The 18081-nt window shown below is 51.2% G+C and overlaps 1 protein-coding gene across 1 annotated transcript in view; it reads left to right on the top strand.

Moving 5' to 3' along the window:
- Positions 1 to 18081, top strand: part of UTP20 (UTP20 small subunit processome component) — a 187324-nt gene that overhangs the window by 133034 nt on the left and 36209 nt on the right. The window contains exons 45-47 of the mRNA XM_073545021.1: positions 13863 to 14030; positions 14170 to 14336; positions 14906 to 15053. Coding sequence (XP_073401122.1) covers positions 13863 to 14030; positions 14170 to 14336; positions 14906 to 15053 — 483 coding nt within the window. The remainder of the gene's footprint in view (positions 1 to 13862; positions 14031 to 14169; positions 14337 to 14905; positions 15054 to 18081) is intronic.

The following is an 18081-nucleotide window of genomic DNA, read 5'->3' as shown; positions in this document are numbered from 1 at the left end:
ATAGATAGAAAACAGAACAAACAACTCAACTGTAACCAATCAACCAAAGTAAGAACAGGAGTTGTAGAACATGGGAGGGTGCTGTGTCCCCCAATGAAGGCTCCGAGAAACAGATTTTACGGTAAGCAACCCAAAAATCCTGTTTTCTCGTTCGCCTTATTGGGGGACACAGAGACCATGGGACGTCCCAAAGCAGTCCCTGGGGTGGGAAACAAACTTCCATCAGGCCAGTGGACTCACCACCGCTGCCTGCAGGATCCTTCTACCTAGGCTGGCGTCCGCCGAAGCGTAGGCATGGACCTTGTAGAATTTCACAAACGTGTGAACCGAAGACCAGGTTGCAGCATTGCAAAGTTGCAGCATTGCAAAGCTGCAGCGCGGAGGCTCTGTGGCATACCGCCCAGGAGGCACCCACTGCCCGGGTAGTGCGCGCTCTGATCCCCGGAGGGGCCACTCGATGCTTAACCCGGTAGGCCTCCAAAATTGCCGATCTGATCCAGCGAGCAATAGTAGCTTTGGAAGCCGGGTGACCTTTCCGCGCCCCATCTGGAATGACGAAAAGAGAGTCTGTCTTTCGCAAGGAAGTCGTCCTAGACAGATACTCTCATTGCCCTGACCAGATCCAGCTTGTTCAGGGACCGCTCCCGAGGGTGAGTTGGACTCGGACAGAAGGACGGCAGAACAATATCCTCATTGAGGTGAAAGGAGGACACCACCTTTGGAAGAAAAGAGGGCGGAGGCCGCAGAACTACCTTGTCCTGGTGAAGTACCAAGAAAGGAGAGAAAGGGAAACATCCCTGAGAGGTTCAAAAGGAGAACCTTGCAGAACCTCAATAACCAGATTAAGATCCCATGGATCCACGGGCGCTCGATACGGAGGAGCCGTGTGAGCCATGCCCTGAAGAAAGGTTTTGACCTGAGGGCGAGTGGCCAACGTCTTCTGAAACAAAATGGACAGCGCCGAAACTTGACCCTTCAAGGAACTGAGAGCAAGCCCCGCATCCATCCCTGCCTGAAGAAACGCCAGAACGGAAGGGAGCGAAAAGCACATGGGCGCGATCTTATTGGCCTCACACCAAGTGAAATAGGCCTTCCAAGTACGGTAGTAAATTTTGGAAGATGATGGCTTCCTGGCTCGGATCATGGTATGAATTACTCGACCGGAGAATCCTGCTCGTTTCAAAACCTCGGTCTCAACAGCCACGCCGTTAAATTGAGCGGCCGAGAATTGGGGTGGCAAATCGGGCCTTCAGACAGCAGATCTGCCCTGTCTGGAAGCTTCCAGGGGGCGTCCGCGAGAAGATTGACAATGTCCGCGAACCAAGACCTTCTGGGCCAATTCGGGGCGATGAGAATGACTGGAATTCCTTCTGCTTTGATCTTCAACAGCTTGGGAAGAAGAGGCAGGGAAGGAAACAGGTAGGGGAGCTCGAACTGCGACCAAGGAATGGCCTGGGCGTCGGCGCCCACTGCGAGAGGATCTCGAGCCCTGGATACAAACTGTGGGACTTTCCTGTTGAGGCGAGAAGCTAGCAGATCTACGTCCGGGGCTCCCCAACGACGGCAGAGCTGAAGAAATACCTCCGGATGTAGGGACCACTCTCCTGCCGCGAGACCCTCGCGGCTGAGAAAATCGGCGGCCCAGTTGTCTACGCCGGGAATGTGTACCGCGGAGATTGTTGGTACCGAAATCTCTGCCTACTGAAGGATCTTTGACACTTCTGTCAGGGCTGAGACACTCCGTGTCCCTCCTTGACGGTTGACATATGCCACCGCTGTGGCATTGTCTGTCCGAATCCGGACAGGCAGGCCCCTGATGAGCCTCTCCCAGAGGACGAGAGCCAGATGGATCACTCGAATCTCTAGGACGTTGATCGGCAGAGCAGATTCTTGAGTCGACCAACGATCCTGAACAGTGTGATTGCGGAACACTGCACCCCAGCCGAGGAGGCTGGCATCCGTTGTTACAATCTACCAGTGAACAGGAAAAGACCGCCCCAAGAGGATGAGAGGTGACGTCAACCACCAGTTGAGTGACCGCTTGATCCGGCATGAAAGGCGAACAGGGCGATCCAGGGACAGAGCCGACCTGTTCCACCTCGACAGAATGGCCTGTTGGAGAGGCCTGGCGTGAAATTGGGCAAAGGGGACTGCCTCTATCGCCGCCACCATCTTTCCCAGGACCCGCATAGCTGTACGGAGGGACGGAAATCGTGTGGTCTGCAGCGATCGTACATCCTGCTGCAGGGAGAGAATCTTCTCTTGTGGGAGAAAGACCCTTGACCGACGAGTGTCGAACAGTAGGCCCAGAAACACAAGACGTTGAGTAGGGACCAGACAGGACTTTTTCCTGTTGACGATCCACCCGAAATTGGAAAGAGTGTCTAGGACGATCGCCAAACTGAGACGTGCCTGTTGGAAAGTGGGAGCTTTGATCAGAATATCGTCGAGGTACGGAAAAAGAACGAGACCTCTGATCCTCAACAAGGCCATCAACGCAGCCACGATCTTCGTGAAGACTCTAGGAGCGGTGGCGAGACCGAAGGGCAGCGCGACGAACTTGTAATGTTCCTGGCGAACCGCAAAACGCAGGAACTTCTGATGTCCGAGAATATGGGAACATGTAGATAGGCATCTTGGATGTCTATCGAACACATGAATTCCTGCTCCTCCATAGAAGCGATTGCCGAACGAACCGACTCCATCCGGAAGTGTCGAAGGCGAACTCTCTTGTTGAGCAGCTTGAGATCCAAGATGGGTCGGACCGCCCCGTCTTTTTTCGGCACGACAAACAGGTTTGAATAAAACCCTGTAAACCGCTCCGATTCGGGAACGGGCACAAACACCCCGGAACTGAGGAGAGAGTCGATGGCCGTAAAGAACCCCGGGATCAAAGCTGGATCTTTTGGAGGACGGGATTCGAAGAAACGATCCCGTGGAAGAGAGACTAACTCCATCTTGTATCCTGACGATACAACCTCCCTGACCCAAGCGTCCTCTACTGAGGCCAGCCAGACGTCCTTGAAGAACAGGAGTCGACCTCCCAATTGGAAGGGACCCTCGGGAGTCCGAGGATAGTCATGCTGATGTGGACCGTCCAGATCCGGATCTGGATGGTCTGCCCTGCGAAGAGTGGGAGCGCCAGGAGGGAGTGGGTCTGAAAGAAACTTTCTTCCTATCTTGGCGTGCCTGCGGGCTTTGTTGGTTGGAGGAGGTCTCCGCCGTATTGAAACGGCGGTAAGCCCGAAAGGGTCGAAACTGACGCCTTATTGGGGGTCTGCGAGGCTTGGACTGAGGCAGGAGAGAACTCGTGCCTCCGGTGGCGTCCTTAATAATCTGGTCCAATTGGGATCCAAAGAGGCGCCCTCCCTGAAAAGGGAGATTAGTAAGAGACTTTTTAGAAGACAGGTCCGCATGCCAGGCCTTGAGCCAAATTGTACGTCGGATTGCCACAAAGTTACTTGACGCCTGGACTGCGCAGGATGCGGCATCCAAAGAAGCAGAAAGCAGATAATCCCCCGCATGGGAAATCTGATTGGCGAGATCGGCCAGTCGATCTGGTTGTGCTTTCTCTAGGATGCCCTGACGAAGATCCTCTGCCCAAGTGGCTATGGCCTTTGCTGCCCAAGATGAGGCAAAAATTGGGCATACCGCCGTCGAAGCCACTTCGAAGGCAGACTTCGCCAGGGATTCTATAATCCTATCATTAGAATCCCTAAGAGACGCCACGCCTGACAGCGGGAGAACCGTGTTATTAGAAAGCCTGGACACGGGCGGATCGATCGAGGGGGAAGCAGACCAGTTGTCCGTGAGCTCTTTAGCAAACGGGTACAGAACGCCGAGACGCTTTCCTCGTTGAAAGCGTCTGGTCGGATCTCCTCTTTCCCTGGTAAAAATCTTTCCAAACTCGGAATGTAAAGGGAATACCCTGGAGGGTGTTTCCTCCCGTCCGAACGAAACCTCCTAATGTGAGGATTTCGCAGGGGGGTCAGCAATGTCGATTGTCTGATGGATCGCTGCAATGAGGTTCTGCACAGTAACCCTCATGTTCGCATCCTGGTCCGAATTCAGCTCTAAGGTCCCCTCAGATGACCTGTCCTAGAGCGCTTCACCTGACTCGGGTGAGGAGGCCCGGGAGGGAGGCTGCCGAGGACTATGTGGAGACATGGGGCGAGGAGAGGATTCCGGCTGGAGATCCTGCCTGGGTCTTTTGCGACTAACGCTGGCCGACTCAGATGGAACCTCTTGAGGCCTGCTGGACCCTGTAGAGGTGTCATGGGGCAACTTATCCAGGACGGCTACTAGGGACTGAGACACCCTGGTGAGGTCTGCCACTGACTGTGATAGAGACGAGGCCCAGCCGGGCATAGGGGGTTCACTCTCGCCTGGGGCCCTAGATGGCTCCTGGGCGGCGTCAGGTTGAATAGGATTGCTACAATCCAGGCAGAGGGAAGTGGACTGACCTGAGGGAAGTTTGCGATTGCAGGAAGATTTGGAGTTAGACATAATGAAAAATCTGAGGGAGAGCCGGAAGGTTGGGGGACAGGGTGCAGAGCTACTCACGGTCCGGTGACCCCAGAGACGAAGGTATCCACCACTCTGCAGATGCAGGTCAGAGGAATGTCCGGCGGACAGGCCCAGGGAGCGATATCTGGCTGACAGGGGCGTCCAGCTGTGCGGCTGCAAAGATGGCGACCGCCTGAAGGAATCATGGAAAACGCGCTCCCAGGGGAAGGAGGGCGGAGCTAACCGCCTGCTGAATCAGGAACCGCCCCTGGCCAGGAACAGGCTAAGAAGGGCGGTGGGAGGGCCTGGAACGGGCGGAAGAGAAGCCCGCTTAGTAGAAAGGGGCGGGGGGCGTGGCCGCGATACCGGAGTAGGCCCGAACTGAAGCCGGGGCCTAAATTACTATCGGCGGCCGCCTGTCAGCATGGGGTTGGCGCGGAGGTGCCGCAATGCGAGCGCCGCCGCGAGAGGACCCTGGGATACCCGATAGAAGTGTCGGGGGAGAAGAAGAGGACGGTGAAGGGGCTGGCTGTAGGAGCAGGATGGGCGCAGGAGATCGCAGCGCCACCGCATCCCTGCTCCAGGGAAGACGCTGCGAACGCGCCCTCGGGGAGGAATGCTGCTGGCCAAAGGGTCCCCATACTTGCCCGTCCCGGGAGAGTACCTGAAGAGTCTGCGTCTCAACCAACCGACAGGCTCTGGTAGGCGAGTGGGTGGGAGACTGGCGACGAGGACCCTCTGGATCGCTGACACATCTTCGTGTTGGCGTCCGCCTGGAAGGCTGGTGGTCCTGCTACGGAGAACTGTGAGGATACGGGGTGGCAGTACATGCCGTACTCACAGACTCCTTGTGGGAGTACAGATGTGACCACACACACTGTATCCCTCCGGGAAAACCTGAAAAGAAACGACGCACATCGAGGTAGATATGGGTCTAATTAAAGACCCGTGTCCACCTCCTACTGACACTAAGCTAAACTGAGGAATTCCCTGCCGGTCGGTGGGGTGTACACTGCGGAGGAGGAGCTAACTTTTTTTGTGCATAGTGTCAGCCTCCTAGTGGCAGCAGCGTACACCCATGGTCTCATGGTCTCTGTGTCCCCCAATAAGGCGAACGAGAAAAGAGAAATTCCAGCGCCAGAAATGGAAAATTAAAAAGATGGATTTTTGGTTCTTACCGTAAAATCTTTCTTGGAGCCTTCATTGGGGGACACAGAATACCATGGGTGTATGCTGCTGCTGCTAGGAGGCTGACACTATGCAAAACAAGAAAATTAGCTCCTCCCCGGCAGTATACACCCACCGACAGGCACTAGGCACCTCAGTTGGTGAGAAAGCAGTAGGAGAAGCAACGGAAACTCTCTAAACATATGTACCAACCCAACAGGGGACTCAAAGACCCAACACGGTACAATTTAAACAGGGAGGGTGCTGTGTCCCCCAATGAAGGCTCCAAGAAAGAGATTTTACGGTAAGAACCAAAAATCCATCTTTCTTTATCGCCTTATTGGGGGACACAGAATACCATGGGACGTTCCAAAGCAGTCCCAAGGGCGGGAACAGCAATAAGGAACGAAAGAACAGGAAAGGCTTAGGTCGGCCGGTGCGCCACCGCCGCCTGCAGAACCTTCCTACCAACAACTGCATCAGACGAGGCCTGGGTATGAACCCTGTAGAACCTCGCAAATGTGTGCAAGGACGACCAGGTCGCGGCCCTGCAAAGTTGCAGAGCCGAAGCCTGGTGTCGAACGGCCCACGAAGCTGCCACAGCCCGGGTGGAGTGAGCTCTCACTCCCGGAGGAGGCCGTTTTTCCTGAAGTCGGTATGCTTCCTGAATGGTAGAACGAATCCAGCGAGCGATCGTGGATTTGGATGCCGGAAGCCCTTTCCTGTGACCTTCAGAGATGACCAGCAATGAATCGGATTGACGAAGTGAAGCGGTCCTAGCGAGGTAGACACGCAAGGCTCTAACAACATCCAACTTGTGGAGTGACCTCTCAAGAGGGTGAGAAGGAGCCGGACAAAACGATGGAAGAACGATATCCTCGTTGATGTGAAAGGAGGAAACCACCTTTGGCAGGAAGGAAGGAACGGGCCTGAGGACGACTTTATCCTGATGGAGCACCAGATAAGGAGAACGGCATGACAAGGCCGCTAACTCAGAAACTCTTCTAATGGATGTAATGGCGATCAAAAAGGTCACCTTCCATGACAAAAGTGACAAAGGAATGTCCTGGATGGGCTCAAACGGCGCCTTTTGGAGAGCGCCAAGAACGAGATTGAGATCCCACGGTTCTATTGGTGAATGATGAGGAGGAGCCACATGAGCGACTCCTTGGAGGAACGTCTTAACCTGCGGTAAGGAAGCGAGCTCTCTTTGAAAGAGGGTAAACAAGGCAGAAACCTGGCCCTTCAGGGTACTGAGAGACAGACCCGAATCTAAGCCAGACTGGAGAAAACCCAGTATGGACAGAATGGAAAAAGCCATTGGAAAAACTTTTTTATCGTCGCACCAACGGAAAAAAGCCTTCCAACACCTGTGGTAAATGCGGGAAGAGGCTGGCTTCCTGGCTTTGATCATCGTCTGAATCACCTGGCTGGAAAAACCTGATTCTCTTAGGATTGCGGCCTCAACGGCCATGCCGTTAAATTCAGAGACCGAGAATTCTCGTGGTAAAGGGGGCCTTGCGAGAGAAGATCCGGACGGACTGGAAGTCTCCAGGGAACGTCCGCGAGCATGTTCACCAGTTCCGCATACCAAGGCCGTCTCGGCCAGTCTGGAGCCACAAGAATTACTGGAACGCCTTCTGATTTTTATCTTCTTGACCACTCTTGGGATCAAGGCAAGAGGTGGAAAAAGATAAGGGAGTTGGAACTGGGACCACGGAATTACTAGGGCATCGCAAGCGACGGCTAGAGGGTCCCTGGACCTGGCTACGAAGCGCGGAACTTTGTGGTTCATCCGAGATGCCATGAGGTCGACGTCCGGAGAACCCCAGCGCTTGCATATCTGATCGAAGACTGAGGGATGGAGAGACCATTCGCCTGACGCTAGGCCTTGACGACTCAAAGTCGGCTGCCCAGTTTTCCACCCCTGGAATGTGCACGGCAGAGATTGCTGGGATGAAACGTTCCGCCCAGCGCAGAATCCTGGCCACTTCTGACATGACTTGGTGGCTGCGCGTGCCGCCCTGATGGTTTATGTACGCCACAGCCGTGGCGTTGTCCGACTGAATGCGGATCGGCTTGCAGACGAGAAGGGGTTGCCAGCGAAGAAGGGCCAGAAAGATTGCTCTGATCTCGAGCAGATTGATAGGAAGAGCAGCTTCCTGAGGGTTCCAGTGTCCTTGAGCCGTCCTCTGATGAAAAACCGCTCCCCAACCCAGGAGGCTGGCGTCGGTGGTGATGACTTGCCACCGAAGTGGGAGGAAGGACCTCCCTTGGAGGACTGATGTAGACATCGTCCACCAAGTGAGGGATTGCCTCACTTTGAGGGGGAGAAGAATTGGCCGGTCTAAGGACCTCGTCGTCTTGTCCCAGGCTGAAAGGAGGGACAGCTGAAGAGGACGAAGGTGAAACTGTGCAAAGGGCACTGCTTCCAAGGAAGCTACCATCTTCCCCAGAATTTTCATGCAGAATCGAAGGGGAATGGGCGTTGGCCGTTTGAGGGCTCGAATCCCTTTGAACAGAGCCGCAAATTTTTCCCTCGGAAGAAACACCCGGGCCAGGTTCGTGTCAAACTCCATGCCTAAAAAGGTCAGACGCTGAGTGGGGCTGAGGACGAACTTTTCTTTGACTAACCATCCGAGACGGTCGAGAGTATCCAGGGTTATCTGAAGACTTAGGAGACAGTCTTGACGGGACGAGCCCTTGATTAAGAGATCATCCAGATAAGGAATGATGAGAATCCCTCTGGATCGAAGGATGGCCATGACCGTCGCCATCACTTTCGTGAAAACACGGGGAGCGGAGGCTAGGCCGAAAGGGAGAGCCGTGAACTGGTAATGATCGTCCTGAATCGCAAACCTGAGATATTTCTGATGTTGCAAGCAAACAGGGATGTGAAGATAGGCATCCCGTATGTCCACAGAGCAGAGGAATTCTCCGGGTTCCATTGAGGCTATCACCGATCGAAGAGACTCCATTTTGAAGTGAAGAATCTTCACGTGGCGATTGAGCAATTTGAGGTCCAGGATTGGCCGCAGGGAACAGTCTTTCTTCGGGACTACGAAGAGATTTGAGTAGAACCCTGAAAACCGTTCGTCTGAGGGAACGGGAACAATCACTCCGGCGGAAAGAAGGGAGGAGACGGCCTGAAAGAATCCTGGAATTTGGGACCGTTGTCTTGGAGGACGAGACAGGAAAAAACGCCTGTCTGGCAGGGAAGAAAATTCGATCTTGTAACCGGATGCGATGATTTCCCTGACCCAAGCGTCGTCGACAACCGACATCCAAGCATCCACGAAAAAGGAAAGTCTGCCTCCCACCCTGGAAAAACTTCCAGGTGGGGGTGCCCCGTCACTTGGAGGCAAACCTACCGGAACGGGCACCTGAGGCCCTGGAGTATTGTCCTCTAGATCTCCAGCGGGTAGCAGGCTTGTAAGAAGGTTTCTTCTGCTCTCGCTCCCTAGATGCGGAAGGACGCTCTTGCTGGACAGATCTCTCTGTGGACGAGAACGGACGAAAAGGCCTAAAGGGCCGAAAACCCTTTCTATTAAAAATGCGTCTTGGTCGAGACTGGGGGAGAGAAGTACTTTTACCCCCAGTGGCATCGGAAATTATTTGATCCATCTTGGCCCCAAAGAGCCTAGAACCATGGAAGGGCAGATTGGTGAGCGACTTTTTCGAGGTGGTATCCGCATTCCATGACTTTAACCAAAGAACTCGGCGTACAGCTACTATATTGCTGTTAGCCCTAGCTACGCAACCGGCCGCATCTAAGGAGGCGGCTAAAAGGTATTTACCCGCGTGATTAATTTGATCTGCTAGATCTGCCAGCTCGTCCTGGGTAGCTGCCGCTAAGATGCCCCTGCGAAGAATTTTTGCCCAAGCCGAAATGACTTTAGCTACCCAGGGGGAGGCGAAAATAGGGCAGAGGGAGGCATCGGAGGCCTCAAAGATAGACTTCGCCAAAGATTCTAACTGCCTGTCTGTCTTATCCTTAAGCGATGCACCGTCTGGAAGAGACAGAACTGTCTTAGAGGCTATGCGAGAAACGGGAGGGTCCACTTCAGGGGCTTTGGTCCATTTAGAAAGCAAATCAGCCTCAAATGGGTACAGAACATCTAAATACCTGCGGCCCGAAAAGCGTTGCTCAGGGTGCTCCCAATGTTTGGCTAGAGTAGTATCAAACTCGTTGTGGTTTGGAAAAGTTTTAGATGGAGGTCTTGAACGTTTAAAAGGAACAGAACATTCCTGAGGAAGGGGCTTGTCCTGCTTAATCTCCAGGGTTTGGAAAATAGCTGAAAGAAGACTATCGACCATATTTCGTGTTTTAGACATGTCATCTGCTTCTGAACTAGATCCTGATTGTGGATCGTCGTCTGACCTAAGGTCGTCCACTGAAGGAGACGGACACCTGGGTGAAGCAGACGGGCCTAGCGAACTGGAAGACGAGCCCGATAGGAGACGCTTCCTGGACATCCTATTCGGCCTGTCCCTCTGAAGGTCGCGGTCAGGAGCGGACGACTCACCCTGAGAGGCGGTCGGAGCAGCGGTGGCTGAAGATAGCTGAGGCAAACGTTCTAGGACCTGGACCAGGGACTGAGAGACTTTGGTCAGATCGGATACCGACTGAGACATAGCTACGGCCCATTCTGGGAGAGGGGAAGTGCCCCCATCACGGGAATCTGTGTGCTCCTGAGAGGCCGACATAGCTGAAGGACTGCAGGACGGGCAGAGAGGGGATGGCTGCCCCGAAGCCCACTTCCTTTTACAGCGCGCACAGGCGTAATGAGTAGCGGTGGGCCTGAAACAGAGCTCCCCTGCAGGGTTGGGCATAAGGAAAACTGCGCTGAATGGCCGCGGGAACTGGGGAAGGAACTGCGGAGGAGGGCTAATATCTCTGCATAGAGCAGAGCCTACCTAGTTCCGGCGAGCAGCAGAAACGCTGAAGTGTCCCCCAAGCAGCGCAGAAAGGCAGGACCGAAGAAACAGGAAATGCCTGATGAGGTGAGCGGTGGGCAAAGCTTAGCGGCTGAGCCGCAATTGGAGCTGGCATGAAGGAAGGGAACAAGGAGCCCTGTGATGGGCTAAAAAAGGCGCGAGGACAGCGCACTCAGAAGGAGGAGGAGGCGCCCTGAGAGTGGGAGCAGAACTGAAAGTGAAAGTAAAAACCGGCGCCGCAGCCCCGTGATTAAATCGCCCAGGAAGGAGAAGAGACAGTCCCTGTAATGGAGGTACTGGGCGCGCAGGAGAGCTGTGGAAAACCATGGCCAGCTGTGAAAACGAGGAGCCCTTTAATATGAGTGGAGAGGCGCGCGGCTGGTGAGAGCGGCGCCCGTCAGGCAGGGAGAGGGGCGGGAAATTCAAACAGCCTGGTGATGTCCAGTTCCCCACCAATGTGCCTCTTGGGAATGCTGCGGGCTGGAGGGATCGTACAGGCACCTACCTGACGTCCCTGAAGAGGATGACCACAGGGACCTCACAAGGGTAGTGGCAAGTCGCTGGCCGCTGTCCTCTTTACCCGCATTCTGCAGAAGACGGCATTAACCTCTTGATGGTGAGGAAAATCTTGTGATCGCCGTCTTCCTCTCAGCCCTGTCCCGAGAGAGGGGTGAGGAGGGGGATTTTTGGCAAGGACCAGCCACCTGTCCACATCCCATAGCACCCGGAGGTGATATGGGAAAAAGTCCTGCCAGCGCACTGAGAGTTGCGATGTGGGATCACCACACTGCTCGCTCAGCCGCCTGATATGGGAAAGCAGAGTGAACTTTCACCCTGTTTCCCGACTTGAATCTGCAAAACAAAAGAAAAGAGAATTAAAAAGTTCCACTAGAACACCTAAGGAAAGAAGGGTTAATTGCGGATCTGGGAAGATCCCGGTCCGCCTCCTACAGACACTAAGCACAAACTGAGGTGCCTAGTGCCTGTCGGTGGGTGTATACTGCCGGGGAGGAGCTAATTTTCTTGTTTTGCATAGTGTCAGCCTCCTAGCAGCAGCAGCATACACCCATGGTATTCTGTGTCCCCCAATAAGGCGATAAAGAAATCCATTTTATTGTGCCAATGCATATTAAAATTCCAAAATACTTTTGTAGGGTTGATTTGGCTGTTAGGAGAGTTGACCTTTTCCCATGGTATGCTGCATGTAGTATATTATCAGAAAAAAGGTCTAATCCTCTTTTCAGAACACAATAAAGATATTTAAAAACCCCGTAAGAATACTATTTACAGAATTGGCACATGAAGAGAAATCACAATTATTTAGTGAACATTCATGCATAGGACAAAGAATTTCCAACGGATCCGTCCAACGACGGATGAAACGTGTGGCCCTCCGTCGCGAATACAAGTCTATGAGAAAAAAACGGATCCAGCAGAATCGATTGCTTTTTTCACAAAACGACGGATTGTGACTGATGGCAAAAATCTGATGTGTGAAAGAGGCCTTAATGGCTAAGTTTCTGCCTGTGTTTCTCATCATTGAGGACACCATTAATCCTAACCAAGTTCCCAACTCAATTTTCTGACATGCTTGCAAGGAACCTCCACCATGCTTCACTGTTGCCGTCAGAAACTCATTATTGCACCATTCTACAGCTATAAAAAAAAGTTTTACATCCAAAACTTTCACATTTTGACTCATAAGTTGAGAACACTTCCTGCCATTTTACTACATTCCAGTTCCAATGTTTTTGTGTCATTTGGCACTATATGTCTATGTTGACTCTATGGCTTTTTGGCCACAATTCTTCCATGAACGCCACTTCTGGCTAGACTTCTCCAAACTATAGATGGTGTGGCAGTATGTCACAGGTTGCTGCCATTTCAGAGCTGATGTCATTGATGGTCTTCCAATTTCAAAGGGAAGTAAGCATAATGTGTTTATCATCTGCTGCACTTTGGCCGTCCACCACGTCCGTGGTCCTCAATGCTGGGCACTTCTTCAAAAGAGCTTGCACACCACATCTTGAATCGCAGTCTGCTTTGAAATCTTTGCCTCAGACACCTTGCTGATGCAGTAAAACTACCTTGTGTCTTGTGCTCAGTCTTGCCATGGTGTATGACCAGTGACGTGAAACTGTCTGTCTGTTCATCATCCAGTTTTCAGCCTTATACACAGCTGGCTTTCATTTACTGTTTCATCCTAAATAAGAAAATGATGATCACTATCACTTGTTTGGTTTAATTGGTTACTTACACCTGATTATAATCCTATAAATTCCCTGACTTTGTGCAAGTGTACCTAGAAGAATTCATGCTGCTTTAAAGGCTTCTCAAACCAAATACTGCTTTGCTCTAGATTTCTATTTTGTTCATTGAGTTTGCATTTTGCTATATGTTCAAGTCCCCGCGGCTGCATGTCTCGCAGATGTTAGACAGCCACAACACATGCAGGGATTGCATAACAAACAGGCAATGTGTTGTGTCTCTCTAACAGTCACGGGGTCTCAAACATATTTTTCGAGCACACCGAAACACTCAGTTAGTAACCGACATTGCTCGGATAAGGCCTGTTTCACACTTCCGTATTTTCCCGTCAGTCAAAATCTGCCCAGTTTTTTAAAAAATGGATCCGCCAAAAAATGGGCAGATCCATTTTTTCCCCCCATAGACTTACATTATTGGTCTGTCTGTCTCTCGCTCGCTCTCTCACGATCTCGCTCCGACCCGAGGCCCCGCGATCTTCCACATCGCGGCCCCCAAATCGCCCGATATTCTCGCGGCCCCGTGATCTCGCTCCAAATCACGGCCGCCCGATATTCTCGTGGCCCCGCGATCTCGCTCCAAATCGCGACCGCCCGATATTCTCGCGGCCCCGCAATCTCGCTCCATATCGTGACAGCCCAATATTCTCGCGGCTCCACGATCTCGCTCCAAATCGCTGCCGCCGTGGTCACTTTAAATTACGCCTCTTCGCTTCTCCCACGGATCCTTCATACAGCGTCCTCCGCTGACATCCGACTGTCACGGAGCAGTTCGTTTCAACCTTTGGCGGATTTCAATTGACCGCCACCGACGGAGGTATGAAACAGACCTAACACCTTATCTCAGCACGTTCGCTCATCAGTAGTTATAAAGCATGTCTCCTATTATGTTTTGAGCACTCTCCCTTACTGATATAGAACCCTCCTTTACTAGCACAGTAAAGAATAGTTTGTTCCTTTTATTTATTTTTTTTTTGTTTTATTAAGATATTTAATCATGAACTTTTTGGGGCCATTGCGGAGGAAAAAGAAGTCAAAGGAATAGTATCTAAGCTCATGGAAGCCAGAAGCAGCAAGAGTTATGACTCCTATGAATTTCTTGCACAGTTTGTCGGAAAGGAACACGTTATAAAGTTGATCCTTCCATTGAAAGAGGTAAGATAAGCGTGGGTGTAGTTGATAGAATGCCGAGTATTAGTTCATTAACTGATGGCACACTATATGCTGATGAAATGTTTGCATTTCTACTTTTATTGGATTTTTTTTTTTTTTTTTAAATGATCCTAATATATAGATATTGGTGGAAACTACAAGTTTAAAAGTGGCTCGTAAAGTGGCTGAAGCTTTCCGTAGAATAGTTTTTGGTTTGATAGCCAATGAAGACATGAACGCGCAGTCCATCCTTCTACTCAGTTATGGCCTCATCAGTGAAAACCTCCCGCTCATAACCGATATAGAAAAGTAAGTTGTAATTTTTTTTTCTGACATCACGACACAGTTATGTGTATGCCTAAGCACGTGTACTTACAATACTAAGGATTTTTTTATTTTTTTTTTCTCCTTTTTAGCTAGGACATATTTTTTAAAATTTTTTTTTTTTTTACACAAAAATCCATGGTATTTTTTATACTGCTAATTCATAAGTATGAAGGTAACAATTTGATTAAAAAAATGCATACATATAATTATATGTTTGTGTGTATATACATACGTATATTGCAGTTAATGTGTCTGAACTGGGTTCGGGAACTCTCTGCAGATAATTTTCATGAGAAATTGTGGGGGTTTAGAACAAATGTTGTCTATTGGGTATTTCTATCAATACCATGATACTATATGTATAATCTCTAATATTTTATGTGTTAATGGGCCATTACATCAGTGGAGACTTTCTTCCTCATACTAGATATATGGACCTGTTGCAGCAGGATACCATCAATACACACTGGGCAGGAATTGACACTATGAATATTGTGTTATATATAACTTTTTTTTCCTTTTTACTAAAAATGTATGGGTTATAATTTTAGGAGTAAAAAAAAAGAACTGCCGCCCCCGGATCCTCGCCTTCAACCAAAGAGCTGCTTGTTAATCCAGCCGCCTCCTCCACGTGGTGGTGTAAAAGCTGCTGTTAGCACTAAGACTAACATGAATATTCTTGTAGACACAGGGCTGAAGGTTAGTTGTCACATGTTAATCTTAGTATTTCTAGGAATTGCTATAAATGTATATTGTTGTATACTTCTGTTTATTCATAGAGCTTAAGTATTAGTAGCCATTTTTTGGAGGTGTCTGATCTATGTTCGAATTATTACCTTTTTTGGGTGACCTCATTGTCAGATCTACAGTGCTGTGCAAAGTAATTGGGACAAAGCATTTTTTTTTTTTTAAGTAAAATCGTAAGTTGGTTACCAGTCAGTGATTCAAACCAGTTTTAACTGCTTTGAACAGGTATGAGTGCCGGTGGTGTGAGTGCCTGTTCAAAGCAGTTAAAACTGGTTTGAATCACTGACTGGTAACCAACTTACGATTTTACTTAAAAAAAAAAAAAAAAAAAATGCTTTGTCCCAATTACTTTGCACAGCACTGTACTACTCCTAAATGTTCGGTAAATCTAAAGGATAATTACCATGTGAGACCTTAAAGGCATATTAAAATGGCAAGGAAAAAGATGGATTTTTGGTTCTTACCGTAAAATCTCTTTCTTGGAGCCTTCATTGGGGGACACAGATGAAAAGGGGTTTAGTGTCTGCGCTGCCATATTCCAGAGAGAGGATCAGGATCCAGGATGAAGGCTTGCGCTAAATTATCTTGGCGTTTCAAAGTATAACAAGCTTGTTCCTCAGGACAAAGCACTTCTCAGACACAGACCGGTATTTATAATGCCTAATTAGTCAGATAGAAAGAAGTCTAAGCTTTATTGTTTTATTAATGTTTACAGAAAACCACAGAGATCTTGTTACATGTAGATGGTTTATATTGTTGATGTTGGCGCTAGTAAGTGTATTTCTCGTTCGCCTTATTGGGGGACACAGACACCATGGGTGTACGCTGCTGCCACTAGGAGGCTGACACTATGCACAAAAAAAGGGTTGCCTCCGCAGTTTACACCCCACCGACCGGCAGGAAATTCCTCAGTTTAGCTTAGTGTCAGTAGGAGGTGGACACGGGTCTTTCATTAGACCCATATCTACCTTGATGTGCGTCGTTCCTTTTCAGGTTTCCGGAGGGATACAGTGTGAATGGTCACTACTGTACTCCCACAAGAGACTATGAGTACGGCGTGTACTGCCACCCCGTATCCTCATAGCTCTCAGTGGCGGGACCACAGCTTAGCACGGGTGCGTGCCAGCGATCAGGAGAGTCCTCGCCCCCCGCCTTCCACCCACTCGCCTACCAGAGCCTGTCGGCCGGATGAGGTGTGGATACCACAAAGACGCAGACAGCGTGGGATATATCAGGTACCCTTATTGCAAAAGGAGGTGAGTATGCAGTCCAAGACGCGGCCCCCTGGCGGTTTCAGGATTCTCGGTCGCCGAGGGAGTACTGTGGCCCCGGCTGTTGGCCGGGCCTTGTTCTATGCTTCTCCACCTCCTTCTTTCTTCGGCGTTCGGCAGGGGATCCAGGTGATAGGTAGGGAGGTGGCCGCGGCGACGCTGCGAGACCTCCGCGCTGACAGGCGGCCGTCGCCATTAATTTAGTCCCCGGCTTCATTTCGGGCCTTCTCTGACGTCGCGGCCACGCCCCCCCGCTCTCTCTCTCATAGGCGGGCTTCTCTCCTGCCTGTTCTAGGACCACCCACCGCCTCTCAGAGCCTGCGGTGGGCAGCAGGCGGTACCCTCTTTGCCTCAGCGGCTAGCTCCGCCCATCATCTTCGTTTGAAGGCGCGCGTTTATCCTGGTTCCCTCAGGCTGCCGCCATTTTATCAGCCTGTCAGCCGGACACAGAGGGATTCCACGTTCTTCTCTGCTGGGGCCCTGCATCTTCAGACGAGCCGTGTATCAGCACCTTTGGGGACACCGCATCGTGAGTAGCTCTGCAACTGCAGACTGACACCCTTCTCTGCCTTCTGTCCCCCAACCTTCCAGCATTTCCGCAGGTTTCTTCTTTTCTCCTTCATTATCCTAACGCTAAGGCTGAGCGTGGCCGTCCGCCTGCCCCCACCCCTCTGCCTGGACTGCAGCAATCCCATTCAGCATGACTCCGTCCAGGAGCCACCTATTACACCACGTGAAAGCGAACCCCCCCATTCCTGGTTGGGCCTCGTCTCTTTCACAATCTGTGGCAGGCCTCACCAGGGTGTCTCAGTCCATAGTAGCCGTCCTTGATAAGTTGCCCCTGGACACTTCTGCAGGGTCCAGCAGGTCACATGAAGCTCCATCTGAGCCAGCCAGCAGAAGCCGCAAAGGCCCAGACAGGATCTCCGGCCGGGATCCCCTCCTGGCCTCACATCCCCACATAGTCCTTCCCAGCAGTCGCCCTCCCTTGCCTCCTGACCCGAGTCAGGTGAAGCGTTCTCGGATGTGTCATCCGAAGGGATCTTAGAGCTGGACGCGGACATGAAGGTTACGGTACAGAACCTCATTGCTGCGATTAACCACACCTTCTCAGACTCCCCTGCGAAATCCTCAGAACAGGAGGTTTCATTCAGACGGGCAGAAACACCTTCCAGGGTCTTCGCCTCCCACTCTGAGTTTGGCAAGATCCTTACCAGGGAAAGAGAAAATCCAACCAGGCGCCTTCAAAGAGGGAAGCGCCTCGGCGTGCTGTACCCGTTTGCCAATTTGCTCACCAACAACTGGTCTGCTTCCCCCTCGGTAGATGCACCCGTGTCCAGACTGTCTAACAGCACGGTCCTCCCGATTTCAGGTGTGGCGTCACTAAAGGATTCGAATTATAGGATTATAGAATCCTTAGCAAAGCATACGAAGCGGCTGCAGCGGTGCTAAGCCCAGCCTTCGCTTCCTCTTGGGTAGCGAAGGCCATAGCCACTTGGGCAGAGGATCTCTGCAAGGGCATCCTAGGTAAGGCCCAACCAGAGCAATTGGCCGAACTGGCCAACCAGATCTCCCATGCAGGGGATTATCTGCTCTCTGCCTCCTTGGATGCCGCGTCTTGCACAGTTCAGGCGTCAAGCAGCGTTGTGGCAATCCGACGTACAATTTGGCTCAAGGCTTGACAGGCGGATTTGAATTCAAATAACTCT

Source organism: Dendrobates tinctorius, unplaced genomic scaffold (assembly GCF_039654945.1).
Source record: "Dendrobates tinctorius isolate UK_male_01 unplaced genomic scaffold, ASM3965494v1 ptg000139l, whole genome shotgun sequence".
Classification (NCBI taxonomy): Eukaryota; Metazoa; Chordata; class Amphibia; order Anura; family Dendrobatidae; genus Dendrobates; species Dendrobates tinctorius.
The sequence above is the reverse complement of the archived record's forward strand: the minus strand, read 5'-3'. Positions and strand labels throughout refer to the sequence as shown.